Raw genomic sequence first — 27,882 nt, 5'->3', positions numbered from 1 at the left:
GGATATTGACCCTTCTGCTACAGGGCCTCACCCCATCTTTGAAATTCCTCCCTCCCTCCCACTCCTGGATAAGGCAGGCTACTCCCTACCTGTTCTGACACCGCACTGTGCCCCGGAAGGGAGTGGAGGATGCACACAGGGCTCCGCGCATTGCCCTGCCCCAAGCACTGGCTGCGCATTCCCACTGGCTGGCTCCCTGCCAATGGGGGGGGTGCCTGCGGGCGAGAGCCTCACGGCACTGCTTGTGTTCATGCACGTAGGAGCTGGACCTGCTGCTGGCTGCTTCTGGGGCGCATCAGGGTCCATGGTGCCAGAACAGGTGAGACGCCTGCCTCTGCCCCCCAGCTGCACCACTGATCGGGAACCACTGGAAGTAAACCTGAGGCGCTCCCCAACCCCACCCCAGCCCTAAGCCCCCCCAAACCCAGAGCCCCCTCCTGCACCCCAAACCCCTCATCCCCAGCCCCACTCCAGAGCCTGAATCCCCAGCCCAGAGCCCCCTTCCATACCCTAGACCCTTCATTCTCGGTCCCACCCTGCAACCCTCACTCCCTCTGCCCCAGTCCTGAGCCCCTCCCACACCCCAAACCCCTCATCCCCAGCACCGTTGGGTTGCAGGCATCCGCAATTTTCTTCAGCTGGGTCGCCAGATAGAAGTTTGAAAACCACCGACCTAGAGCAATGTGTGCAATACTGGTCACACCATTTGAAAAAGGCGATTGCAGTATTAGAGAGGGTTCAGAGAAGGGCAACGAGAATGTTGAGGGGCCTGGAAAAACTCTTTTGGTAAGAAAGATTCAAAAGAACGGGACTGTTTACCTTGGAAAGGAGATGACTAAGAGGGGAGAGGCTAAAGGGGTATAAAATAATGAATGGGCCAGAGAAGACTGGGATCATCTTTTTTGCCTGTCTCATACCACAAGAAGAAGAAGACAGTCAATGAAATGGAAAGGGATCAAATTCAAAACCAATAAGAAACACTTTTACACAAAACCCGTAATTAAACCATGCAACTCATTCCCACATGGAGTTTTTGAGGCCAGTAATTTAGCAAGATGCAAAAAAGGGATTGGATATTTGATATGAATAACTGGAAACCCCAGTTATAATAGTTAAGTTAATGCAAATAATTTTTTTGGAAGGAATACATTGGTCAAGGCTTACAATGATCTCTAACTATTAGGGCTTAGTAAGGCTCTTATATAGCGTTTTCCCTCACTAGATCTCAAAGTGCTTTACAAAGGAGGCCCAGAAAGGGTCTTGGCCTTAAACCTGAATCTGAGCCTGGGTTTATTCTGTGATGTAGAAAGAAAGCTGCCAAGCCTGCTCCCAGCAAGCCTCTGTTGGCTTCTTTATGTATATAATTGCCTGTTCATCTCTTTAAGTAGCATCTTGCTTGTTTGGTGGCTTTTCAGCGGGGGGGGGGCGGCTTCTGGTGTGTTGTGTCTGTGTTGATGGGCTGTTTGTTTTTAGAATTTCCCGCCGCAGAGCGTGATAGGCTCCCGGTTTGTCAATCTGCTTTGCAAGGCGGCTTGCTGGATCTGGCAGGAAACGAAACTTCTCCTGTTACGCGGGCTGCAGGGAGCCATGGCTGCAGCAGGGAATCCTCTGAAAAGCCTCCGAGATGAAGCTACTTGCTCCATCTGTCTGTTTTTTCACGGATCCAGTGACTATAGACTGCGGGCACAATTTCTGCCGAGCCTGCATCGCCCAGTGCTGGGAGAGACCAGACACAGACATCTCCTGCCCTCAGTGCAGAGAGACCTTTCCCCAGAGGACCCTGAGGCCGAACAGACAACTGGGGAACGTGGCAGAAATAGCCAAGCAGCTGAGTGTCCCAGCAGCAGCAGCAGCAGCAGCAGCAGGAGGTTGGTGCAACGCGCACCAGGAGCCTTTCAAACTCTTCTGTAACCAGGACCAGGTTCTCATCTGTGTGATCTGCAGGGAGTCCCAGGCTCACCGCGCTCACAGGGTGGTCCCCATAGAGGAGGCTGCCCGGGAGCACAAGGTTAGGCCACGGCTGGGCACGGGGCTGGGAGTGGGAGCGGGGCCGGGGGGAGCCCAGGCCACAGCAGATGTGGCTTCAGTGGCGCTGGAACAGTTTATGGAGTGGGGTGGGGGTGCTGAGCTACACCCCTCTTACCCCTGTCCGCGCCCCCTCACCGCCCCCCAGAGCTGGGGCCCGGAGCAGGGACGTGGACAGCGGTAAGGCGGCCGATCGGACCCCCGGAGGAGCCCCCCACCCCACCCGCGGACGATCGGGCCCCCGGCGGAGCCCCCCCTCCACCGCCCAGCGGAAAAGAGGAGGGAGAGGCACTGAAGGGGGAGTGACCTGACGAAGCTCACAAAACAGCTCAGTGGCAGAACCAGGAATTAAACCCTGGCCTCCCAATACCCATCCTAATGCTCTAGCCACTAGACCACACAGCCTCTCACCGCGCCTGTCAGGCAGGGCTTTACACTCACATTATAAACCGCTCAACACGACAGAGCCAGTGCTTGGCAGTGCCCAGCTGGAGCATTTCATATCTGATGACCGCTGGCGGCTGCCTGGAAGCAGGAGTAACATTGTCAGCAGCGTTCACAGTGGGTTCATTTCCTGTTACTGTCTGAAGCATAAGATGCACTCAAAGATTTCTGCTTAAAAAATGATGGTTAATCTGCTTAACTTTTTCCTCAAGGAAAAAACAGGGTGATGAATTCTTGTTTTCCCTGGCTTGCTGAATGCTTCAGGAGCAGCAAAGTGACCAGCCGAGTGGGGAGTTGTGGGAGGCAGAGCCCTACGTGGCCCTGCCCACTCACTACCCCCAGACCCCTCCTGATTCCCACCAGCCTGCTGCATCTCTTCCAGGAACCTGGGGCTGGCGTTGGCACTGCCTGGTGCTCCTGGGGCTGGGGACGCTGAGGCCTGTGCTGCCTGGTGCTCTGGGACGGAGGGAGCAGCTGTCACGGGGTGGGGGACGGCGGCTCAGGTGGGGATGTGGCCTTTGGCAGAAGGGGCTGAACTGGCGTCCCCGAGCCCGTGATTCACGTCCTGCCCACGCATACTTCAGAGTTTTGCTTTGGGTTTATGCGTCCAGTTGGACCACAAACTCGATGCAGTGGACTGGAACCTTAAAATGCCTGTTGGACAGAGCAATTCACTCAGGGCAGAATTCGCTGTGCTGTCTGCACTGTAGCTTTCAGGACAAAATGGACTGTATTAGTGCCACAGTAAGATTAAAGGAAGAAAAAGGCTGATCCCCAGGACTGTGTTTGAGTCTCAGTACCGGAGCACCTCGGAAGTGCTCCTTGTCCCCATGCCAAACAATGGAACACAATATTTATGAACCTTGTGAGTGTGTTGGGTTTTTAACCAGGAGTCCCTTTCTCCCAAGTGTTCATTAGGCCCCAGAGTTTAATATAAACTTTAAAAAAAAAAGGTGTTTTAAACACTCTTACCAAAACTCCCTTCCCTGTAAGTGGCTTGGCTCCCTGTCGTTGCATGGGAGCAGAACACCCTATCCTGTACTGCTGGAAAATGGATATGACTTCAACCCATTGCCCTGCAGCACTTGGCAGTCAGAGGCTTAGGGATCTCTAGAGCATGGGGTTGCATCCCTGACCATCTTGGCTAATAGCTATTGATGGACCTGTCCTCCATGAACTCATCTAATTCTTTTTTGAACCCAGTTATACTTTTGGCCTTCGCAACATCCCTGGCAATGTGTTCCATGGATTGATCGTGTGTTGTGTGAAGAAGTACTTTTTTGCTAGTTTTTAAACCTGCTACCTGATCATTTCCCCTGGTTCCTGTTCTGTGAAGGGGTAAATAAACTTCCCTATTCATTCTCTACACCATCCATGATTTTATAGACCTTTATCACATCCCCCACCCCAACTCCAGTTACCTCTTTTCCAAGCTGAACACTCCATCTTTTTAATCTCTCCTCATATGGAGGCTGTTCCATACCCCTAATGATTTTTATTTCTTTCGCTGGACATTTTCCTATTCAAATATATCTTGTTTGAAATGAGACCAACAGAAGTGCATGATGTATTCAAGATGTACCATGGATTTATATAGTGGCATTATGATACTATCTGTCTTATTATCCATCCCTTTCCTAATGGTTCTTAAAATTCTGTTAGCTTTTATGAACAGATGTTTTCATAGATGACTCCAAAATCTCTTTCATGAGTGGTAAGAGCTCCTTTAGACCATAGCATTTTATATCTATAGTTGAGATGGTGTCATAACCTTAGTCCCAGATTTGGACCTTAGCTTCCAAAATATGGGGGTTAGCATGAAAACCTCCAAGCTTAGTTACCAGCTTGGACCTGGTACTTACTGCCACCACCCAAAAAATTAGAGTGTTTTGGGGCACTCTGGTCCCCCTGAAAAACCTTCCCTGGGGACCCAAGACCCAAATCCCTTGAGTCTCACAACAAAGGGAAATAATCCTTTTTCCCTTCCCCCCTCCAGGTGCTCCTGGAGAGATACACAGACACAAGCTCTGTGAATCCAAACAGAGTGACTCCCCCTCTCCGTTCCCAGTCCTGTAAACAAAAAGGACTTTCCTATTCCCCCAGAGGGAATGCAAAATCAGGCTAGCAAATTCAACACACACACAGATCTCCCCCCTGATTTCTTTCTCCCACCAATTCCCTGGTGAGTACAGACTCAATTTCCTTGAAGTAAAGAAAAACTCCAACAGGTCTTAAAAGAAAGCTTTATATAAAAAAAAAAGAAAAATACATACAAATGGTCTCTCTGTATTAAGGTGATACAACACAGGGTCGATTGCTTAAAAGAATATTGAATAAACAGCCTTATTCAAAAAGAATACAAATCAAAGCACTCCAGCACTTACATTCATGCAAATACCAAAGAAAAGAAACCATATAACTTACTATCTGATCTCTTTGTCCTTACACTTAGAAACAGAAGATTAGAAAACAGAACTACTTCTCCAAAGCTCAGAGAAAGCAGGCAGACAGAAAACAAAGACCTCAGACACAAAATTCCCTCCACCCAAAGTTGAAAAAATCCGGTTTCCTGATTGGTCCTCTGGTCAGGTGCTCCAGGTGAAAGAGACATTAACCCTTAGCTATCTGTTTATGACACGCCCCCCAAATTGCAGACAGTGGGGAAGCTCACTGGCGGCGATTTCCTTCTAGAACTTTAAAATAAACAGATTACTACAACACATGCACCTTTACATATACTACTAAGTATATAACTAACAGACTTTTACATTTTAAGAACACTTTTTAACTACTGGATTATGGGAAACTCTCACGGGAGAGTGCATCAGCTACTTTGTTAGAAGCTCCTGTGATGTGCTGAATTTCAAAATCAAAATCTTGGAGAGCTAAACTCCAACGAAGAAGTTTCTTGTTGTTCCCCTTGGCAGCATGAAGCCACTTTAGTGCAGCATGGTCAGTTTGTAGTTGGAACCGCCGTCCCCAAACATATGGGCGTAGCTTTTCCAGGGCGTACACAATGGCATAGCATTCCTTTTCACTGACTGACCAGTGACTTTCCCTTTCAGACAGTTTCTTGCTGAGAAATACGACAGGATGGAAGTTGTGATCTGTTGCTTCCTGCATGAGCACTGCTCCTATACCACGCTCAGATGCATCTGTGGTTACTAGGAATGGTTTGTCAAAATCCGGGGCCCTGAGTACAGGGTCAGACATGAGTGTTGCCTTAAGTTGGGTAAAGGCCTTTTGACACTCATCAGTCCACTTAACTGCATTTGGCTGGGTCTTTTTGGTCAGGTCGGTCAATGGGGCAGCGATTTGGCTGTAGTGTGGTACAAATCGCCTGTAGTATCCGGCCAAGCCTAAGAAGGATTGGACCTGTTTCTTTGACCTTGGGACAGGCCACTTTTGGATAGCATCCACCTTGGCCTGTAGGGGGTTTATGGTTCCTCGACCCACCTGGTGCCCCAGGTAAGTCACTCTGTTTTGGCCTATTTGACACTTTTTGGCCTTAACAGTTAGTCCTGCCTGCCTGATGCGCCCAAAGACCTTTTCCAGGTGGAGTAGGTGTTCGGGCCAGGAGTCTGAAAAAATGGCCACATCATCGAGGTAGGCAACTGCAAATTCTCCCAGTCCAGCTAGTAGACCATCTACCAGCCTCTGGAAGGTGGCGGGTGCATTTCGAAGGCCGAAAGGAAGGACATTGAATTCATACACCCCCGCATGGGTGACGAATGCTGACCTCTCCTTGGCAGGTTCATCTAGCGGTATTTGCCAGTACCCCTTGGTTAAGTCTATTGTAGAGATGAACTGGGCACGTCCCAACTTCTCCAATAGCTCATCGGTGCGTGGCATTGGATAGTTGTCCGGACGAGTTACAGCATTTAGCTTACGGTAGTCCACACAAAAGCGTATTTCCCCATCTGGTTTGGGTACCAGACCCACTGGAGATGCCCATGCACTGGTAGATGGGCGGATTATACCCATCTGTAGCATGTTCTGGATCTCCCGTTCTATAGCAGCTTGGGCATGAGGAGACACCCGGTAGGGTGGGGTTCTGATTGGGTGAGCATTACCTGTATCAATGGAGTGGTATGCCCGTTCAGTCCGTCCTGGGGTGGCTGAGAACAATGGGGCGAAGCTAGTGCACAGCTCCTTGATTTGTCGCCGCTGCAGACGTACCAGGGTGGTTGAGAGGTTCACCTCTTCCACGCCACCGTCTTTTTTCCCGTCGTAGTAGACACCGTCAGGCCACTCAGCCTTATCTCCCTGGACTGTAAACTGACAAACCTGTAAGTCTTTGGAATAGAAAGGCTTGAGAGAATTAACATGGTACACTTTAGGCTTTAGTGAGGAATTGGGAAATGCTATGAGGTAGTTTACAGTTCCCAGGCGCTCTTGGACCGTGAATGGCCCTTCCCATGATGCTTCCATCTTATGGGCCTGTTGCGCCTTCAAGACCATAACCTGGTCTCCTACCTTGAAAGAACGTTCTCTGGCATGTCTGTCATACCAGGCCTTTTGCTCTTCTTGAGCATCCTTTAGGTTCTCTCTAGCAAGGGCTAAAGAGTGTCGGAGGGTGCTTTGTAGGTTGCTTACAAAGTCCAGAATGTTAGTTCCTGGAGAAGGCGTAAACCCCTCCCATTGCTGCTTCACCAACTGTAATGGCCCCTTAACCTCGTGACCATACACAAGTTCAAACGGTGAAAACCCTAAACTGGGATGTGGTACAGCCCTGTAGGCAAACAGCAACTGCTGCAACACTAGGTCCCAATTATTGGAGAATTCGTTGATGAATTTTCGTATCATGGCCCCCAAAGTTCCATTGAACCTTTCCACCAGGCCATTGGTTTGATGGTGGTACGGGGTGGCAACCAAGTGATTCACCCCATGAGTTTCCCACAGTGTTTCCATGGTCCCTGCCAGGAAATTAGACCCTGAATCTGTAAGGATGTCGGAGGGCCAACCTACCCTGGCAAAGATGTCTGTTAGGGCCAGGCACACAGTGTTAGCCCTGGTGTTGCCTAGAGCTATTGCTTCTGGCCATCGGGTAGCAAAGTCCACTAAAGTTAGTACGTACTGCTTTCCTCTGGGCGTCTTTTTTGGGAAAGGGCCCAGAATATCCACAGCTACTCGCTGAAATGGGACCTCAATTATGGGGAGTGGCTGGAGAGGGGCCTTGACCTGGTCTTGAGGCTTTCCCACTCTTTGGCATACCTCACAAGACCGGACATACTTGGCAACATCCTTGCCCATCCCCTCCCAGTGGAAGGACTTCCCCAACCGGTCCTTGGTTCTGTTCACCCCAGCATGGCCACTGGGATGATCATGGGCTAAGCTTAAGAGCTTCCCCCGGTACTTAGTTGGAACCACCAACTGTTTTTGCGGCTGCCATTCTTCCCGGTGTCCACCAGAAAGAATTTCCTTGTATAAAAGTCCTTGGTCTATAACAAACCGGGATCGATTAGAAGAGCTGAGAGGCGGTGGGGTGCTCCGTGCCGCCGCCCACGCTTTCTGAAGGCTGTCATCTGCTTCCTGCTCAGCCTGGAACTGTTCCCTTGAGGCTGGGGTCACCAGTTCTTCCTCAGACTGTGGACTTGGGCTTGGTCCCTCTGGAAGCGATGTACGTGATGGGGTTGTTTCCGTTGCTGGTGAACCGCTCTCCGCTGGTGCACCTGAGGGTATTTCAGGCTCTGGCTGAGCCTTTTGGGTATGGCTGTCTTTTGCTTCTGCCAGTTCTGGCTTGCTGGCGCCCTCTGGCGTTGAGTTTGAAGATGTGGTTGCACTTGCTGGTGCTGGTTGCTGTTCCAGTTCCGGGCCTGGGACTGGAGATGCTGTGGCTGTTTCAGTGGTAGGCATGGAATCCGGGTCCACTACCTCTGTCTAGGTCTCTGGTAACACAGACGGGGCCTCTGTGGACGGCTCAGGAACAGGAATGGGTCTGGAAGCTTGCCTGGTTTGGCTACGTGTAACCATTCCCACTCTCTTGACCCGCCTCACCTGGTTGGCCAAGTCTTCCCCCAGTAGCATGGGTATAGGATAATTGTCATAGACTGCGAAAGTCCACATTCCTGACCAGCCTTTGTACTGGACAGGCAGTTGAGCTGTAGGCAAGTCTACAGCTTGTGACATGAAGGGGTAAATTGTAACTTTGGCCTTTGGGTTGATGAATTTGGGGTCAACGAAGGATTGGTGGATAGCTGACACTTGTGCCCCCGTGTCTCTCCACGCAGTAACCTTCTTTCCGCCCACTCTCAAATTTTCCCTTCGCTCCAAGGGTATTTGAGAGGCATCCGGGCCTGGGGATCTTTGGGATGATGGTGGTGTAATGAATTGCACTCGCATGGTGTTCTTGGGACAGTTGGCCTTGATATGTCCCAGTTCATTACACTTAAAGCATCTTCCATCTGATGGGTCACTGGGCCGAGGTGAGTTACTGGAGACTGGTGAGGTGGAAGAGTAGGGTGTTTGTGGCTTTACTTGGGTGGTATGTGGGGTCTTTGGCTGTCCTCGGTTGTAGGGTTTATGGTCTGTGTGCCCCCTGTGGTAATCGTTCCCCTTGACAGTAGCTTTCTTGCTTTCTGCCAGTTCCATCCATTTGGCTCCAATCTCCCCCGCCTCAGCGAGATCTTTGGGTTTTCCATCTTGTATGTACCGTGTGATGTCTTCAGGAACACCATCCAAGAACTGCTCCATTTGTATGAGGAGGTTCAGTTCTTCCAAGGTTTGAATGTTGTTTCCTGTTATCCAGGCCTCATAGTTTTTTGCAATGTAGTAGGCGTGTTTGGGAAATGACACCTCTGGTTTCCACTTTTGGGTTCTGAAGCGCCGACGGGCATGATCTGGGGTTATCCCCATTCTGTATCTGGCCTTGGTTTGAAAAAGTTTATAGTTATTCATTTGCTGCTTAGGCATTTCAGCTGCCACCTCTGCTAAAGGTCCACTGAGCTGTGGCCTTAATTCTACCATGTACTGGTCTTCGGGGATGCTGTACCCAAGACAGGCTCTTTCAAAATTTTCCAAGAAGGCCTCGGTGTCATCACCTGCCTTGTAGGTGGGAAATTTCCTGTGCTGTGGAGCAATAATGGGCGATGGGTTGTTAGGATTGGCTGGCACATGCAGCCCAGCTTTTGCCAAGTCCAGTTCATGTTTTCTCTGTTTTTCCTTCTCTTCATACTCTTTTTGTTGTTTTTCCATTTCTTTTTGTTGTTTTTCCATTTCTTTTTGTTGTTTTTCCATGTCTCGGCGGTGGGCCAACTCTTCTTCTGCTTGTTTCCTTCGGTAGGCCACCCCTTCTTCTTCTAGTTTTCTTTTGTGTGCTGCCTCTAAGGCTGCCTGTTCTCTTTGGTAGGCTGCCAGTTTGATGCTTTCTTCCTTTTAGCTCCAGTTGTCGCTGGTGTTCAGCTTCTTTGAATTGGTCTTCGGCCTCAATTTTTGCCTTGGTAGACATGGTTCCTGTTTTCTTGTGTTGGGGTGCCCTCCGGTGTTTCTCTTCTGAACTGCAGGCTCTCTGTTGCCTCCTGAAGTCTGCCTAGCAACAGTGCCTTTAGCTAATCTTCAATGTTAAGTAAACCTGAAAAACCACTTTATTTGCATTTATATAGTGTTGGTAATGACTCTCAATGGGAGTGCTATTGTGTGACAAAAGACTCGTGATAGCGCCTTAACGTCTTCTTGCTTAACATGAAGCCACAAACTGCCAGAGAGAGCAGAAAAAAAAAATTCTCTCTGGTTCCCTTTTAAAACCAAACTGTTTCTCTCTGCTAAAAAGCCCTTAGCAGAGAAAAGAAAAATATAATATTCCTACTGGCTTCTGGATTCTGTCTATATCCCACCACTGCTACACCATGTCATAACCTTAGTCCCAGATTTGGACCTTAGCGTCCAAAATATGGGGGTTAGCATGAAAACCTCCAAGCTTAGTTACCAGCTTGGACCTGGTACTTGCTGCCACCACCCAAAAAATTAGAGTGTTTTGGGGCACTCTGGTCCCCCTGAAAAACCTTCCCTGGGGACCCAAGACCCAAATCCCTTGAGTCTCACAACAAAGGGAAATAATCCTTTTTCCCTTCCCCCCTCCAGGTGCTCCTGGAGAGATACACAGACACAAGCTCTGTGAATCCAGAGTGACTCCCCCTCTCCGTTCCCAGTCCTGGAAACAAAAAGGACTTTCCTATTCCCCCAGAGGGAATGCAAAATCAGGCTAGCAAATTCAACACACACACAGATCTCCCCCCTGATTTCTTCCTCCCACCAATTCCCTGGTGAGTACAGACTCAATTTCCCTGAAGTAAAGAAAAACTCCAACAGGTCTTAAAAGAAAGCTTTATATTAAAAAAAAAGAAAAATACATACAAATGGTCTCTCTGTATTAAGGTGATACAACACAGGGTTGATTGCTTAAAAGAATTTTGAATAAACAGCCTTATTCAAAAAGAATACAAATCAAAGCACTCCAGCACTTATATTCATGCAAATACCAAAGAAAAGAAACCATATAACTTACTATCTGATCTCTTTGTCCTTACACTTAGAAACAGATGATTAGAAAACAGAACTACTTCTCCAAAGCTCAGAGAAAGCAGGCAGACAGAAAACAAAGACCTCAGACACAAAATTCCCTCCACCCAAAGTTGAAAAAATCCGGTTTCCTGATTGGTCCTCTGGTCAGGTGCTCCAGGTGAAAGAGACATTAACCCTTAGCTATCTGTTTATGACAGATGGTGATTTGCAGTGTGCATTACTTTGCATTATCAACAGTGAAATTCAGCTGCCATTTTGTTGCCCAGTCACCCATTTTTGTGAGATCCCTTTGTAACTTTTCACAGTCTGCTTTGACTCAACTATCTTGAGTAATTTTGTATCATCTGCAGACTTTGCCATCTCACTGTTTACCCCCTATCCCTGATCATTTAGGAATATGTTAAATAGCACTGGTCCCAGTATAGATCCTTGGGGGATCCTGGTATTTACCTTGCTCCATTGTGAAAACTGACCATTTATTCCTATCCTTTGTTTCCTCTATTTTAACCGGTTACCCGATTCATCAGATAAGGTTATCGCTTATCCCATGACTGTTTAGTTTCCTTAAGAGACTTTAGTGTGGGACCTTGTCAAAGGCTTTCTGAAAGTCTAAGTACACTATATCCAGTGGATCATCCTTGTTGACACCCTCAGGATTCTAATAGATCAGTGAGGCATGATTTCCCTTTACAAGAGCTGTGTTGATTCTTCCCCCAATAAATCATGTCTGACAATTTTGTTCTTTACTATAGTTTTAACCAATTTGCCTGGTACTGAAATTAGGCTTTGTCTGCAATACAGCCTGTGTCGCCAAAACGTATGTCGCTCAGGCCTGTGACTATTTCACCTCCCAGCAGGGCCAGCTCCATAGCTTTTGCCACCCCAAGCCCAAAAGAAAAAACAAAAAATGCCTCAATCGGGAACTGTGAGGCCACTGCTTCATTCTTTGGCAGCAATTCGGCGGTAGGTCCTTCCCTCCGTGACGGACTGAGGGACCCACCACTGAATTGCTGCCAAAGAGCCAGACGTGCCGCCCTTTTCCAGGGGCTGCCCCAAGCACCTGCTTGGTGGGCTAGTGTCTAGAGCTGGCCTTGCCTCCCTGAGTCACATAAGTGTTCATGTGCACAGTGCTATGTCAGCAGGAGAACTCCCACCACCTTAAGATTCTGCCGCTCGTGGAGGTGGGTTTATTACGCCGACGGGAGAGCTCTCTCCCATCGGCACAGAGCGTCTCCACCGCGTGCACTGCAGCAGCACAGACGTATCGGTACAGCTGTAGTGCTGTACTTATCGCACAAGCCTTTAGGCTTACTGGCCTGTAATTGACAGGATTACAATGGGAGATGCTGTTGAGAGGGGTGTGTCCTAAGCCGCGCCCCCCTCAGAGTTTGGTGCAGGAATGCGCCTGTCTCTGTGATCTTAGGCATCTAAGCTGTTTCTTGCACGATGGAGTTCTGCACTTGTCAGTCCGCACAAAATGGCCGGGGAGGAGGCAGCAGACCTTCTTCATAACAGTTAACCTGAGGGAAAGGTGCTCACGTGGCAGGAGACCCTAGTTCAAGTTCTCCCTCTGCCCGATGAGGAGAAGGGATTTGAACCGGAATCTCCCACGAGACAATTGTGACATTGCCAGAAGCACCATCTGAGGGGCAGGCAATGTATATAAATGCATCTATGAGGACAGATTCCTTAGCCCCCTGACTCTCCCAGACATTGTTTTTCTTGCCTCGGGAACAAATTCAAACCCGACTGAACACCCTGAAGCAGGAGAGAGAAAAACTTCTGGAGTGGAAACAGGATGGAGAGACCCAAAGCCAGGAATATTTGGTAGGTCCCCATTGTTATGGTCCAGGAGTTCCGTCAGGTCAGAGTTGGTATTTCTGTGTGGGAAGAGTGTCAAGCCTGGTCCATACACAGCACTGCCTGATTTAGCCATGGCTACATCTACACAGCACAGCTCTAGGGGAGCGACCTGCAGGGTATGTGTAGCTACACAGCACAGTGAAAAGCAGGCTGTGTCCATGCTGTGGTGTGTAGCTACATGGGTGAATGAAAGGCTCCAGCAGGGGGAGGCAGCAGACCTGCTGGAGCCTTTCCCCACTTCTGGAGCCGTTACCTGCAGTGGTTAGGCAGTAGGACACTACACTGCTAAAAATAGCAGTGTAGATGGGGGAAGCCCTGCTTGGGAGCATATAGAGCCATGTATGTAGGGCATATACCCATAGGGTTCAGGCATATCGTGACTCTACTTGCTTAAGCAATGCCTCACCGTCTCCACTGCTATTTATGCCCATGTTAGCAGGGGCATATAGTGTTCGTCCTCTACACACCATAACATTTATGTAGTACAGATGCACCTGAAATCACTTTTTAATGTAATGTCTTTATACTGGTGTAAACCCCTGACATGCAAACATTGTAAACTTAATTTAATTTGACCCTAGTGTGGTGTGTAGGGTTCGCCTTGTCCAGTTAAACTGAGCTAAAAGGTGCTAACTAGGTGCAAGGTCCAGTTTAGATCTAGGGTGACCAAATATCCCCATAAAATCAGGACTATCCCGATATTTAGGCGTTTGTCCCACATCCCAATGCAGTTTGTCCCGATATTTCGCACTGCGGTTTTGGGGGTTTTTTTTGCTCCGCTGGTGACCCCCCACATGTGTGCTGATATTTTCTTCCTCTCATCTGGTGACCCTACTTATATCAGGGTTAGCTATGATGTTGTAGATAACCTTAGGCACTTTGCCTCTTGTAAACACACCCTTACAGGGTGTGATCATGTTTGTCTTTGTTTATTATCCCTCTGGGCTGATTCCTCCACTTGCTTCCAGTTTCAATTCAAAGCGCTGATCTTATTCCCCACACATCAGTGGGTCCAAATCCAGCTAAAAACACTGATTTGAGGGGAGATTGTTTTCAAAGGCCCATATGGGTGATTAGGTGCCTAATTCACATTGACTGTCAGTAGGACTTAGGTTCCCAGTGGCTGTTTTCTATCTCTTGAAATCCGACCCTGAATCTCCATCTATAACCACCAGACACGACTGGTTTCCTCTGGGACAATGTAATATACAAATTGCGGGATGAAACATGTAAGACCTGGAGAATAAGCATTTTGCACAGTATATGTTGTACCTGGCGTTTTGTGTGAATAACCAGCAGAACTTTCCTTCAGACTTCTCCACAACTCTCTGCCAGTGTATTCCTGATATGGAGTCAGACCCCCCCCTTCCAACCTTTCTGCTATTGGAAAACTCTAGATGATCGGCAGAATATACTAAGCCACTCAGACCTGAAGACTCATCATTTTAGATATGTTGGGTGACATTTTCAAAAGTGCCTAAGTGATTTTGGAGCCTAAAGTTTACAGTTTTGCAAGTGGTTAAGGGCCAGATTCTCAAAGATATTTAGGCCCTTAAAATGCAGAGAGGCCTAGTGAGATTTTTCAAAAGCAACTAAGTAGCACCTAACATCCTCTGTAGTTAAGGGGACTTAGGCACCTAAGTAATACTGAAAATCCTTCTCAGGACTTTTATGTCTCTTGACACACCTAAATATCTTTTAAAAGCAGCTCCTTATACACTTCTTTTAAATGGGTTTCAACTCCTAAATGATTTTGCTGTTTCTGAAAATTTACCCTAAGTTCTATTTTCAAAAGTCACTTTCAAAGAAACGTAGGCTCCTAAGCACAAAAGTAACTTTGAAAATGGAAATTGGACTCCTAAGTCACCAAGGCACTTTGGAACATGTTATTCAATTAGGCCAGCTAAGAGACTATCCGAAAATCTTCTCTCTAGAAACTATCAGGCATTTTCTCCTGAAATCTCAAACGTATAATTGTAGTAGGTTGATATGAAAAGAGGCTTTAAGAACTGTTCCTGTCAGGGACATGGGGAGAGTCTGGGATGTCCAACTTTCTCATTTGTGAAAACCGGACGCTGAGCGCTGGAACCTACCCCGTCCCAGGCTCTGCCTCTTTCCCTCCAGGCCTCACCCCCCAATCCTCTTTCCCTCTCACTGTTGCCTGCTGCTTTCTCCACCTCCCTCCCCCTGCCAGCTGAGCTGGGCTCTAGGGGTGTGGTGGAGGTTACTGGGGTGGGGCGGGACGGGGCAGGGGAGGGGGAGCCATGCTTTGCGGGTAGAGGGGTGATTGGGGCAGGATGGGGGAGCTGCCCGCACTTCTCTCTCCCGTCCCCGAGCCATCCCTGAGTGCTCCTCGAGGCTCCCCTGGTGTTGGAAGCCAGTTACTCTGGGTAACCGGACTTCTAATATCCAGTCAGCAGTGCCGACCGGACACTGCAGGTTTCCCTTTTGATGGGACTTTCTGGTCGAAAACTGGTCATTTGGCAACTTTAGTCCGTGACCTGTCCTTTTCCTGTTTGTCCCTTCATTATAGGGAAAGATAGAAGCTGAGAGGCAGAAGATTGTGTCTGAATTTGAGCAACTGCGGCAATTCCTGGAGGAACAAGAGCGACTGCTGCTGGCCCAGCTGGAAGAGTTGGACAAGGAAATTGTGAAGATACAGGATGAAAATGTCACCAAACTATCTAAGGAGATTTCCCAACTCAGTGATTTGATCAGTGAGATAGAAGAGAAGGGTCAGCAGCCAACGAGTGAATTCCTGCAGGTGAGACAGAGACACCCAGATCCCTGCCCAGGCAAGGGAGAGATTCTGAGTGATTAGCTTTGGAGTTTATTAAGTTCTTGGAAAGGTCCCCCACCCCCAATGGAAACTGTCAGCGTGTCCTTTAGCAAAGCGAGGGAAAACAAAGTTTGACATGTCTCATATTTCCAGTGTGGAAACAGTTTTGCTGTTTTAAAGGCAGACGTCTCAGACCTTTTTGATACATCATACGTAAGCCCCTTTCCTTTTCAGTTTAAAGCAATTTTTACAAAAAATTCTTGGGTTTTACAAAAAAATAGTATTCATTTTTTTTCTGATTTTCATCCTACTTTTGTATCATTCAAATATATATAAAAAACTTGCTTTATTAGGAAAATACAATCCATTGCACGAGATCTCTGTATTACTTTAATACTTTACTCTGTGCGTGTATATGCAAAGCTGCCTGCTGAAGTAAGAACGTATTGTTCTAGAAGATACACACAATAACCAACAGGCATGCACAGAAGGTCTAAAGTATGTGTGCATCTGAACGTACTGATGAATCTCACCCACCACATACACATTTCAAACTGTTAGCGGACAATGGATTAAAGATTTGATGCACTAAAATGGGAAGAAAATGGAAATCTGTATCAGAATACATTTCAGAACACACAGAAGTATTCAAAAAGGTTATAGAAACAAAAACAGGAGCCAAGGATGAAGTTGAGTGTATGCGCTGCAAATGGGGTGGCCCAATTATCAAATGTGAATATTTATAGGCTAATAGTTCTAAGTCCACACCGGTAAACTGTTGGTTCAAATGACAAGTTTTATTTGGGGATTGGAGATCTATTATTTTCTTAAACTCAGAGGGCCATTGTGATTTGACATCTGTTTTAGTTCTGCAGCAAACCACAGTGATGAACGGAATTGAAAGCATTAATCTACTCAATACTTTTTTCCTCTCTTTCCATCCACCAAAATAAACCTGATATTTACCTAGAAAAACTAATAGTTATTTTGCGCTGATTTCCATCTGTTTTTGTTGTGGTGGTAATTTTTCCTAGGAATTTATCAGTGTGTAACTAGAATCAAAATGGAAAATGAAGGGCCCTAATGATCTGGAAGCAGTAAACGGCACAACTCCAGTGTCTAGGAAGTGGGAGATGAGGAAAGCAAAGTTCTTTGCAGGGCCTATTACGAAATGGGAATGAATCCAGTTTCCAGAATTGCTGACCAGAATTGCATAAATGGAGCTTTTAGCTTGAGAAAGGCAAATGCTCCGGACTCAGCAGTTGCATGTGGAAGTCCGGGATTCATGTGTCTGATGAGTCTGTTTGAGCAAGTGCCATTGCCACAGGCACAATAGAATTTAGAAGAGAAAACCCACAATCGTGGTGCGTGCTTAAGGGTCCCATTCTATTGAAGTCTGTGAATGGAATTTTAAAGGTGCAACTACACAGAACTGCATCTCGAGCTCAACTAGGGATGGCAAAGTGAGTCCTCTCCAGAGCAGGAGCGATGGCCAGCTTCTGGTTCGTGGGAATGAGCTTTTTTTTTCTTCTCCCCTCTCTCTCTTCTAGGACATCAGAAGCACCTGGAGCAGGTACGTAGCTCCTTCCCACTCCCCTTACGCTTCGTGATGTTGGAAAGGGATTGGATCCCCCGGGTCAGATTTTGTAGGGTATTTAGACACCTGACATGTAGCTAGGCACTCACCTGCTCTGGAAAATTCCACCAAGCAAGTTAGGCACCTCCCATTGCAATCAGTGGCAGTTGGGAGCCTAGCTTGGTTAGGTGCTTTTGAAAATCCCAGGAGGCACCTTTTAAAATCAGGCCTTAAGTGACTTGCCGAAGGTCATGCAGGGAGGCTGTGGCAGAGGAGGGTGTGGAACATAGGTTTCCAGAGTCCTACAGCAACCCCTTAACCACTGGAGCATCCTTTCCCATGAGATTATGCCCTTCTGTCTGAGGGGCAGCTTGTGGACCCCTTACTCTCTTTAACTCCCATTTGAGGATCTAGGCATTTCAGAACTGCAGAGAGGAGGGCAATTGACTCACCAGTGGGAGTTAGAGGCTCACAATGAGCCCACGAGAGAGCAGCCTCTGGTAGCTCATTCTCCCAAAAGACAGAAAAGATTTAGAATGGCTGGTTTTGTTCTGTCTTGTCTTGTTTTCCCCCTCTAGGTGTGAGAAGCTGAAGTTCGAGAAACCAGTGGCCGTGCCAGAGGACCTGAGAGAGAGAGTCGGCGTCTCTTCCCAAAGAAATATTTGTCTGCAGGAGGCTGTGAAGAAATTCAAAGGTAACTTAACATTTATCTGGGTTCATGCTACGGTGATGATACATCGAGATGCGCCTCTGACTGTGGAAGGAGATGGACTCTGGCCTATTAATTCTCAGCTTGTCCCAGCTAGACGTCTTTGTGGGTGGGATGGGGAGGGCTCAGGGCTGATGCCAGTTCTCCAGGCCTCCACTTGGATTGTCTCAGACCCAACTCATGGTGTCAAAATGGGTCACTCAGAATGTGAGACACACAGTCACCAGATGTTATAGAAAATGTTGAATGTAACCTCCATGCCTGGGATTTTCCAAGGGACCTATGGGATTTAGACACCCATATCTCTCTCTCTCTCTCTCTCTCTCTCTCTCTCTCTGACCGTCAGTAGGAGTTGGCCATCACATGGCCTCAGCCCTTTTGAAAATCCCAGTCAGTACCTCAAGTTCCTCCATCTTTCAAAAGGAGGAAATAATGACCAACCTACCTTGTTGTGCTAATTAGTGAATGCCGCCCAGTGCTTAGAGATCCTTAGAGGAAGGTGGGAGATGGAAAAGTGCAAGATGTGTATTTTGGACGATGTGAATTTACCCAAAAGAACCAGGCCCTAAGAAAAGGCAAGCTCCCTTATCATGTATAGCTCCATGATTAGGGTAGAGGAATAGGAGGTGGGAGACCACCAGTTCAAATCCCTTGTCCCCTGGAGAAGAAGAAGAAATTCCAACAGGGGTCCAATATGGCCTCTGTCTCCACTTTTGAATCTGATCCACTGCATATAAATAATTGAGCAGAGGGAAAGGCTTCTGGGTCTCCCACCTCCCAAGGGCGTGCTCTAACCACCGGGCTACAGAGATGTTCTTGTGATTTCTTTCTGCCTCTGGCCCAATTAATTATTGATTATCCCCAATGGAACCTCTCCCCCAGGAGAGCATGTGGGCACCCCACCTCAGAAAATCCTGCAGCCCAGAGATTAGGGCACTCCTTGAGAGGCGGTAGATCCCATTTCAGATCCCTGCTCCCTCTGTGGCACAGGGTTAACTTGAACCAGGGATCTCCCCAATGCCAGCTGAGTGCTCCAACCACTGGGGTAAAAGTTATGAGTAAGGTGGGTTTTCTCCACCCCTGCAGGCTTCTTGCCAAAAAAAATGGCACAGGTGCCGGAAACCAAGAGAGGGCTCACAGCTGAGAATCCCACACCGAGGGAGGCACCCAGACTCAGTCGCCGAACTCCCTGAGATAGCCAGGGCTTAGCACACACCCCCACCCCCTGCATTTTGGCCTTTCCCACTGGCTGGCGTAAGCAGGGAGTCGCCTATAATGCTGGCTTTCGTGAATCTCATTCCAAGGCGCATCTCTCTCCCTGTTCACGGTACAGGGAGCCTGACTCAGGCTTTATGAATCACAGTGGCTTTCTAGGTGCCTAACTGTTGGATGTTGTGATGCTGAGTATCACCTTGCCTAAGTTTCTTTGTGAATCCAGCCCCATTTTCATGAGGCTATTTGCCTGCAAGAAAGGGGGAAATCAGCTCTCCTCTGATCATTTTTTTCTCCAGAGACACTGCCCTACCAACTGAACTTTCTGATCTCAAAGGCAGAGAAAGAAGGTAAGTTTTCATGAGGTTATTATCCTCCAACAATTATTACTTAAAATCTCAGGATTCATTTTTTAGAAGAAGCTTCTGAATTCAAACAAGAGGTTTCCACCAATACAGAGTCATGGATCCCAAGGTTAGAAGGAATCATTATATCATAAGAACGGCCATACTGAGTCACACCAATTGTCTATCTAGCCCAGTATCCTGTCTTCCAACAGTGGCCAATGCCAGGTGCCCCAGAGGGAATGAACAGAACAGGGGATCATCCAGAGATCCATCCCGTCGCCCATTCCCATTTTGTGATGTATCAACGTGCACGTACTATTTACAATTGGAAAGTAGGGTACATTCAGGTCACATTTTGCTCTTCTCTCAGTAATTATAAGGACTAGAAATTTCCTTTTATTTTTATTTTTTATCTGAAAGACAAGCTTCGGTACTGGAAAACGTCATTAGCAGAGAGTGCAGCTTGACCATCAGTGCCTTGTACTTTTCCAGAAGATAAAAGCAACCCGTATTTCAACCTCAGCAAATTGGGAAATAAAGAGTTAAGGAAGCATCTCCCACCAGCTCCTGTGCTATCCTCCCCTCCTTCCCTAGTGTCAGGAGCATGGACTCATGTGCTGGGCTCCATCCATCCCCAGCTGGTGGAAGCTCCCTTGGGGGAGACCATGCTCAAGCCAGTACTGAACCAGGTAGAGAATCGGGACTGCAGCAGCATTCAAAGAAGCAAACAGAATTTTGGGAATCATTAGGAAAGGGACAGAAAATATCATTTTGCCTTTCTATAAATCCATGGTGCACCTACATCTTGAACACTGTGTGCAGATGTAGTTGCCCCATCTCAAAAAAGATATATTGGAAAAGGTTCAGAAAAGGGCAACCAAAACGATTAGGCGTATGGGACAGCTGCCATATGAGGAGAGATTAATAAGATTGGGACTTTTCAGCTTGGAAAAGAGATGACTAAGAGGGGATATGATAGAGGTCTATAAAACCATGACAGGTGTGGAGAAAGTAAATAAGGAAGTGTTATTTACTTCTTCTCATAACATAATTACTAGGAGTCAACAAATGAAATTAATAGGCAGCAGGTTTAAAGCAAACAAAAGGAAGTATTTCTTCACGCAACACACCGTCAACCTGTGGAACTCCTTGCCAGAGGATGTTGTGAAGGCCAAGACCATAACAGACTTCTTTTTTTAACTAACTAAATTTCTGGAGGACAGGTCCATGAATGGCTGTTAGCCAAGATAGGCAAGGATGGTGTCCCTTGCCTCTGTTTGCCAGAAGCTGGGAATGGGTGACAGGGGATGGATCACTTGATGATCACCTGTTCTCTTCATTCCCTCTGGGGCACCTAGTACTGGCCAGTGTCCGAACACAGGATACTAATAACCATTGATGGATAAATTCATGGAAGATAGGTCCATCAGTTCAAGGAGCATTGTCTCTCCCTGGGGGTTGGTGCTCCCTGTGGTACTGGGAACTGTACCTTTCAGTGGTTGGGCTTCCCAGACAAGAAGGAGGAGCATGGCAGAAGCTCTGTGATACAGAACCCTGGATAAAGAGGGTTTCATTCAAGCAGCGTGCTCCCAGCAGGATTACTGAACACCACAACCGTGTTGTGTCCCCCTCCTTGTCCCTTGAGCACCACTGGAGGCTGGGGAAGGAGTTCTCTTCTGATCTCATAGTCACCTATCTGTGTCCTTTCATGGCCCCCAGCAACAGCATCTGAATACCTGGCATCTTTTATGGCCATTTGACATAAAGGGAAGCTGGAATGCAGCAAGAGGAAGGGATATGCCTGAGGTCACAGAACAAGTCAGTAGCGGAGTGAGGAATAGAGCCCAGGAGTCCTGGCTTCTAACCTCTAGACCATGCTCCTTCCCCAAAATGAGTGTAGTGCACTGAATGGACTTTACACATCCCGGTGCTGTGGACAATTAGTGCCACCGAGAAGGCTAATTCCCAGTGCAATTGGACTTGCCATTGTCTTCTGAGAACCTCAGGCCGCAGACAGTGACGTGGACAGCTAAGCCTGTCCCAAGAGCAAACACTCCCTTTTCACCCACTGCATATAGGGAAACTGAGGCACATACAGGCTTCCTAAAAACAATTACCAAAAAATCCCAGTTTGTCACACCCCCCCCAAACAGTACCTCTTAGGTGCCTGGCGGGAACGACAGGGACTTTCCTGCTCAGCTTCAGCCAACAGGCAGCTCCCCAAGACTGACTATCAGGACCCACCCCAGCCAGCCCGGGGCTACTGGGGAGCGTGAGAAATGGTCCTAGTCTCCGCCAGGGCTGAGCTCTGCCTGGAAGGGTCTGTCTGCACTGCAGAGTGAAGCCTGGGGATCGGCACCCAGGTTAGCCTGGGCTGGGTGCAAGGAGCCATGCTGCTGAGCCTGACCTCCCTTAAACTGTGTTCTCACTGGTATGGCGAGTCTCTAGGACTTCTGGGAATGCATCCCATGGCTGATGGTGCCACCGTAAGATGAGCTATTCTGTGTTTCTTTCCCAGTGATTGTGGGGTACCTGGTCTGTCTTTCACAGGGGAATTGTGGGAAGGCACTGCAGGGCTATTTTCCCTCAGATCAGGCTGGCAGGGACAATGGGGGGCAGGGTTTTTACCTTCCTCTGCAGCATGTGGATGCAGTTGAAGTACCAGGATTATTTGGGGGTATCTCACTGAATCATTTCCCTGCATTGTGGGGCCTCAGGCACTGGTGCACCTTGGTGCCTCCTCTTCTCTGCCTGTGGCACATAAATAATCCCGTTTGCTATAGGCTGTCGTGCTTTGGGCTAATGTTGGGGGTTGGGTTGGGTTAGGTGGGCGCTGGGTGGGGTTGGTGGCCTGTGCTATACGGGGGTCAGGTTAGATGACCTGGTTCCCTTCTGGCCTCAGATTCTCTGACTCTCAGCACTGGAGTGGTTTAGCCTGCACAGAGGCGCCAACTTCCCCAGTTCCCAGGGGGCTGCTTTATCCTCGCTCTGCCCCAGGCCCTGTCCCAAGTCCCCTCCCCTCCCCCTGCCTCTTCCTGCCCTGCTCCATTCTGCCCCCTGCCCCCGCCTCTTCCTGCCTCCACTCCTCTCCCTCACCCCCAAAACCTCTGAACAACAGATCCGTGGCAGGAGGAAGGCACTGGCAGGGAGGGTGGGGCCCGTCAGCAGGTGGGGGCTGCTGTGGGGAGAGGGGGAGGAGCTAATCACAGGACCTGCTGGTGAGTTCAGAGAGTCAGTGCCTATGCTGGGTGGAAAGCACCCCTGAAATCAGATGAGGTGTTTATGCATCTCTACAGGAAGGGCATTCGAGTTAGCAGCTGACTAAGCGCCTGGGTTAACTCTGCAGTGAGGACAGACCTTAACACTCTCCTTCTGTCCCTCTCTCCCCTCTTGCAGTGCAGGCCGCTCCGGATCCAGACCTGGCAATTCCCTGTCCCGTCCTGTCCACAGATGAGAGTGTGATACAGAAATACCAAGACACAGGATATTTAGTGCCACAGAACAGGTTTTACCCTGCTCCCTGTGTGCTGGGCTATACGGGCTTCACCTCAGGGAGATGTTACTGGCAAGTGGAGGTGGGGAACAAAGATTTTTGGGTTTTGGGCATTGCCAAAGAGTCTGTGATACATGGGGGAGCGATAAGCTGTACACCAGAGGGGATCTGGGCTTTGCAGAGCACAGAGAATGAGTACTGGGCCCTCACCTCCCCTAAGACTGCTCTGGGCCTACATCATAGCCCCAGTAACATTGGGGTTTATCTGGATTACGAAGGGGAGAAAGTTACATTTTATGACATTACATCTTCTGGCAGAGAGCCAGTCTTTACTTTCACATCCTCTTTCACTGGGAAGATCATCCCCTTCTTTGGGAGCCGACGTGTCGAATATCAGAAACAATTTCTTGTTTATCCCTATGATGTATTCAATTAAAACCATGACAGAGGTGTGGGTATCACTCTCAATATGAGATATCTAAAAAAGAGCAAAGATGTGGGAAATAGATAAATTATGGCTATCACACATTGCCAGCCTTAAACATATGAAAATGATGTGTCAGGCTCCCCAAAATCATGTTTGTCTTAATCTTTTTTAATATTACGTTATTTTTCACTGCCTTCTGGTTTCTGACCTTTCTGGATGTTCTTGTTTCCAGTCTTCAGACTTTTCTACACAAACATGAAGGCTGGAAATGTATCTGTAATGTAATCTGCGCTCCCTCAAATCTATCCACTCCAGCAGCTGGGACTGTAAGAAAAACACCGAGTGATGCGAGACTGACAATAAATTGGTGATGAGAGAGGACAAGATTGAATTGCTCGGCATTATACTGGTGACAGGAATTTCTCAACCCTTTTCCATGCCTGTCTCTGTAACTCTGTGATCCTCCAGGCACACGCAGACTGGCCAACCAGGAGCCACTCCCAGGGTCACAGCAGAGCCTGCCTGTCTTAGGGCAGGTCTGCACTTAAAATGCTGCAGCGGCACTAACATACTGGTGCTGCTGTAATACTTCAGTGAAGACGCTGCTACGCCGACCGGGGAGCTTCTCCCATCAGTGTAATTAATCCTCCTCTGTAACAGGCGGTAGCTAGGGCAACGGGAGAAGCTCTCCTGTCAATGTACTGCTGTCTACACCGGGAGTTCTGTTAGTATGACTGTGTCACTCAGGGGTGTGGATTTTCACACCCCTGAGTGACAGTTATACCAAAGTAAGTTTACAGTGTAGACCTGACCTAAGTTCTGCCTCAATCAGGGTCATCCATCAAAGTCCTCTGCTCTTTACTTATGAATGTAACAAGCATAGTGATGTTCTGCACACCCACCCCCAAGTTCCCTACCTCAATGCTCCTATTTTGCTCTGTTCAGTTATTTGGGTGCTGTAGATTCAGATGAGAAAATTTGCAGAATAAAATTTATTTCTATCTTCTGGTCTTGGACTTCCTTCCATTTCGTTTCTTTTTGGTCTTCAAGATCATAACTTAAAACTGTGCCTCTGAATGCCAATAAATGGATATAATTAGATGTCATTTCCCCCCTATCCTTTACACAACTTTCCAGTTTACTGAACTGCAAAGAGAGCGGCTCAGATGCACAAAGGGACTTAAGCAACTAAGGCCTGGTCTATACTTCAGAGTTAGGTCAAAGTCAGGCAGCTTACACCGACCTAATAATGTCAGCATACTGCATACTACAGTGTGCCTTCCACCAGCATAACTCACCTGCTATGTCGACTGAATAGCTCCACCTCCAAGAGAGGTGCAGCACTTATGTCAACATAGGTCAACACAGTGGCAGTGTAGACGCTGCGGTGCCTACACCAGCTTAAGTGGCCTCCAGGAGGTGTCCCACAATGCCCCATTGTGACCCACTCTGATCACTGGTTTGAACTCCGCTGCCCAGCAGCCAGGTGCACAGGAACAAGCTCCTCCTGTTTAAAGACTGAGAAAGGAGCAGAGGAGGCAGGTACCAGCTATAAACCCCAAAGCAGAAGGAAACTCTCCCCTAATGCAGCCTCCACTCCCCGGCAAGAGAAGCGAGAGAAAGGTGTAGCATTGGGGAAGAGCGGCTTAACACCAGAGAGTAGGAGGTGGCATTGTGTGGAGAAGCCCCAGCCCCAGCCCAAAGAGAAGGGAGGAGCTGACAGCCTCACAGGGAAGGCGTCTCCCCAATCCAGGAAGCAGTGAGCAGCTCCAGTGGGAGAGCCCAGCCCTGCCCAGAGGAAAGGCAGGATGTTGGAGAAGAGCTATGGAGAAACCTTTTGCACCAGGGTAGAGCAGAGGGATGTCGCAGCCCTTAGGGCAGAGAGCTCTGTTTGGGTGATGCTCAGTGCCACAATTTCTATTCATCTGTTTGGGCATGAACGCAGCGCCAAAGTTGGTGTCAGGAGTGTTTGTGTGACTTCAGCCTGGGATCTCCTCCCTGTTTAATGTGTTTATTTATAGGGCTGTGTGTGTTGTGGTCGGTGTTGGTTTGGTCAGTAACTTTAGCTACAATCTCATGAAAATGTTTTCACTGGAATTTTCTCATGATTTAAAGACAATCTCCACCTGCAACTTTACCCTGTCTGTGTGCTCCGAGGGGTTCCCCTCTTGGTGTTTCCAGTGCAGACGGCAGAGTGTCTGGCGATGGAAAGGAGAAAAGAGACGAGATTTCAGACTTTCATATTTATAACAGCATCCCCACTCTGAACTCATAGACAGTCTTCATCATGACAGAGAAACAGACAGAATCCCAGAGACACACTCACATATTTAATATAAACTAATCTGAAACCTCCTTCCTCTCTCATTCAGGTATTTCTCAGCAATGGAACCAGCATCCTTGCTGCCTCACAACCATCCCAGGACACATAATCCATAAAACAGATTTACTTTCTCCTCATCAACCCCTCCCACCTTTCAGATTCCAGCTAGTTTGTCTCATTCACTCGCTGCCTTTTATCATAACCTGCATCCGGACCATACAAAGACTTTGACATCAAAGTAACTTTACCCACTTTGGTCCCTTTGCCACTAATTGGATGTTGAGAGTTTGCAAAATCCTGGCTCTAGTTGTGAGCTGTTGGGTCTGTTTACTCAGCGTCTCTACAGAGAGCAGCACGACGGACCCTCGTCCTCCATAGGCAGAAATATGAATAATAATAAAATCATTTTATCCATGTGGACATTGAGGCAGGGGGAAGGTTGGCTCCATGGGCCAGATTCACCCCAATACATTTATACGGACTCATAGACTTTAAGGTCAGAAGGGACTTCCCTGGTCATCTAGTCTGACCTCCTGCACAATGCAGGCCACAGAATCTCACCCACCCACTCCTGTAACAAACCCCTAATCTATGTCTGAGCTATTGAAGTCCTCAAATCATGGTTTAAAGACCTCAAGGTGCAGAGAATCTTCCAGCAAGTGACCTGTGCCCCACGCTGCAGAGAAAGGCAAAAAACCTCCAGGGCCTCTGCCAATCTGCTCTGGAGGAAAATTCCTTCCTGACTCCAAATATGGCAATCAGTTAAACCCTGAGCATGCGGGCAAGACTCACCAGCCAGCACCCAGGAAAGAATTCTTTGTAGCAACTCAGAACCCACCCCATCTAACATCCCATCACAGACCATTGGGCATATTTACCTACTAATAATCAAAGATGAATTAATTGCCAAAATTAGGCTATCCATCATACCATCTGACTGACTTGGCTTTGGCCTGGTGAGCAGTTTGCTTGACATAAGGGAAGTGTTGTGACCTTCATATCAAGTGATGTGTTCCTAAATTGCTATGTGGGACACAAAGGTATTTTGACCACACAATATGCTTAAGGAGAACAGACACCCAAAACGTACTGCCCAGCATTGGAAAGCAAAGTCCTAAAATCCCTATGTGGAGGAAAGAGTCAAAGTGAGCTACGCATAATTGGCGGTAATAAATCGATGAGAAAAGAGAATAACATGAAAATATCTTGGAGCGCAAAGTCCTGCCAATAATAAAGTTCATGCATGTGAATTGTATGAGTTATATAAGATATGAATATTAAATAACACTCAAAGGTGATTGGAAAAGAACTGATAAATATGTAATTTGGATGTGTATAATATGACAGACATTGTACGGGATAGTCAGACCTTCATAGGAGAAATCCCCCGTGAGCTGCCTATGCCCCAGAAGAAGGGAACTGGAAAACACTTCTTTCTATATGCGATGGCAAGCAGCAAATATCCCAGTGGCTGGTGATGGGGCAGTAGATGAGGAGGGCTCTGAGTTATAGAGAATTCTTTGCCAGGTGTCTGGCTGTTGGGTCTTGCCAAAATGCTCAGTGTCCAACTGACCAGCATATTTGGGGCTGGGAAGGAATTTTTCCAAACGTCAGATTGGCAGAGAGCCTGTGGGTTTTTCACTTCCCTCTGCACTATGAGGCATGGATAGTTAGCAGATATTAACCTAGAATAAATGGAACAAAAAGAGTCCAGTGGCACCTTATAGATTAGCAGACGTATTGGAGCATGAGCTATCGTGGGTGAATACCCACTTCATCGGATGCAAGTAGTGGAAATTTCCAGGGGCAGGTATATATATGCAAGCAAGAAGTAGGCTAGAGATAACGAGGTTAGTTCAATCAAGGAGGATGAGGCCTGATTGAACTAACCTGGTTATCTCTAGCCTGCTTCTTGCTTGCATATATATACCTGCCCCTGGAAATTTCCACTACATGAATCCGACGAAGTGGGTATTCACCCGCGAAAGCTCATGCTCCAAAACGTCTGTTAGTCTATAAGGTGCCACAGGACTCTTTGCTGCTTTTACAGATCCAGACTAACATGGCTACCCCTCTGATACTAGAATAAATGGTGCATTCTCTGTATCTTGAAGTTGTTAAACCCTGATCTGAGGACTTCAGTAACTCAGCCAAAAGTTAGGGG

General features: G+C 47.8%; 1 protein-coding gene and 1 pseudogene across 1 annotated transcript in view; both read left to right on the top strand.

Moving 5' to 3' along the window:
* Nucleotides 1-23,740, top strand: part of LOC115640794 (zinc finger protein RFP-like) — a 41,635-nt gene extending 17,895 nt beyond the window's left edge. Inside the window, exon 8 of the mRNA XM_030543789.1 lies at nucleotides 23,628-23,740. Within this exon, the coding sequence (XP_030399649.1) occupies nucleotides 23,628-23,654 (27 nt within the window). The 3' untranslated portion in view covers nucleotides 23,655-23,740. The remainder of the gene's footprint in view (nucleotides 1-23,627) is intronic.
* LOC115640915 lies at nucleotides 1,561-23,630 on the top strand (annotated as a pseudogene).
* Nucleotides 23,741-27,882: the final 4,142 nt, after the last annotated feature.

This window comes from Gopherus evgoodei, unplaced genomic scaffold (assembly GCF_007399415.2).
Source record: "Gopherus evgoodei ecotype Sinaloan lineage unplaced genomic scaffold, rGopEvg1_v1.p scaffold_32_arrow_ctg1, whole genome shotgun sequence".
NCBI classification, from domain to species: domain Eukaryota; kingdom Metazoa; phylum Chordata; order Testudines; family Testudinidae; genus Gopherus; species Gopherus evgoodei.
The sequence above is the reverse complement of the archived record's forward strand: the minus strand, read 5'-3'. Positions and strand labels throughout refer to the sequence as shown.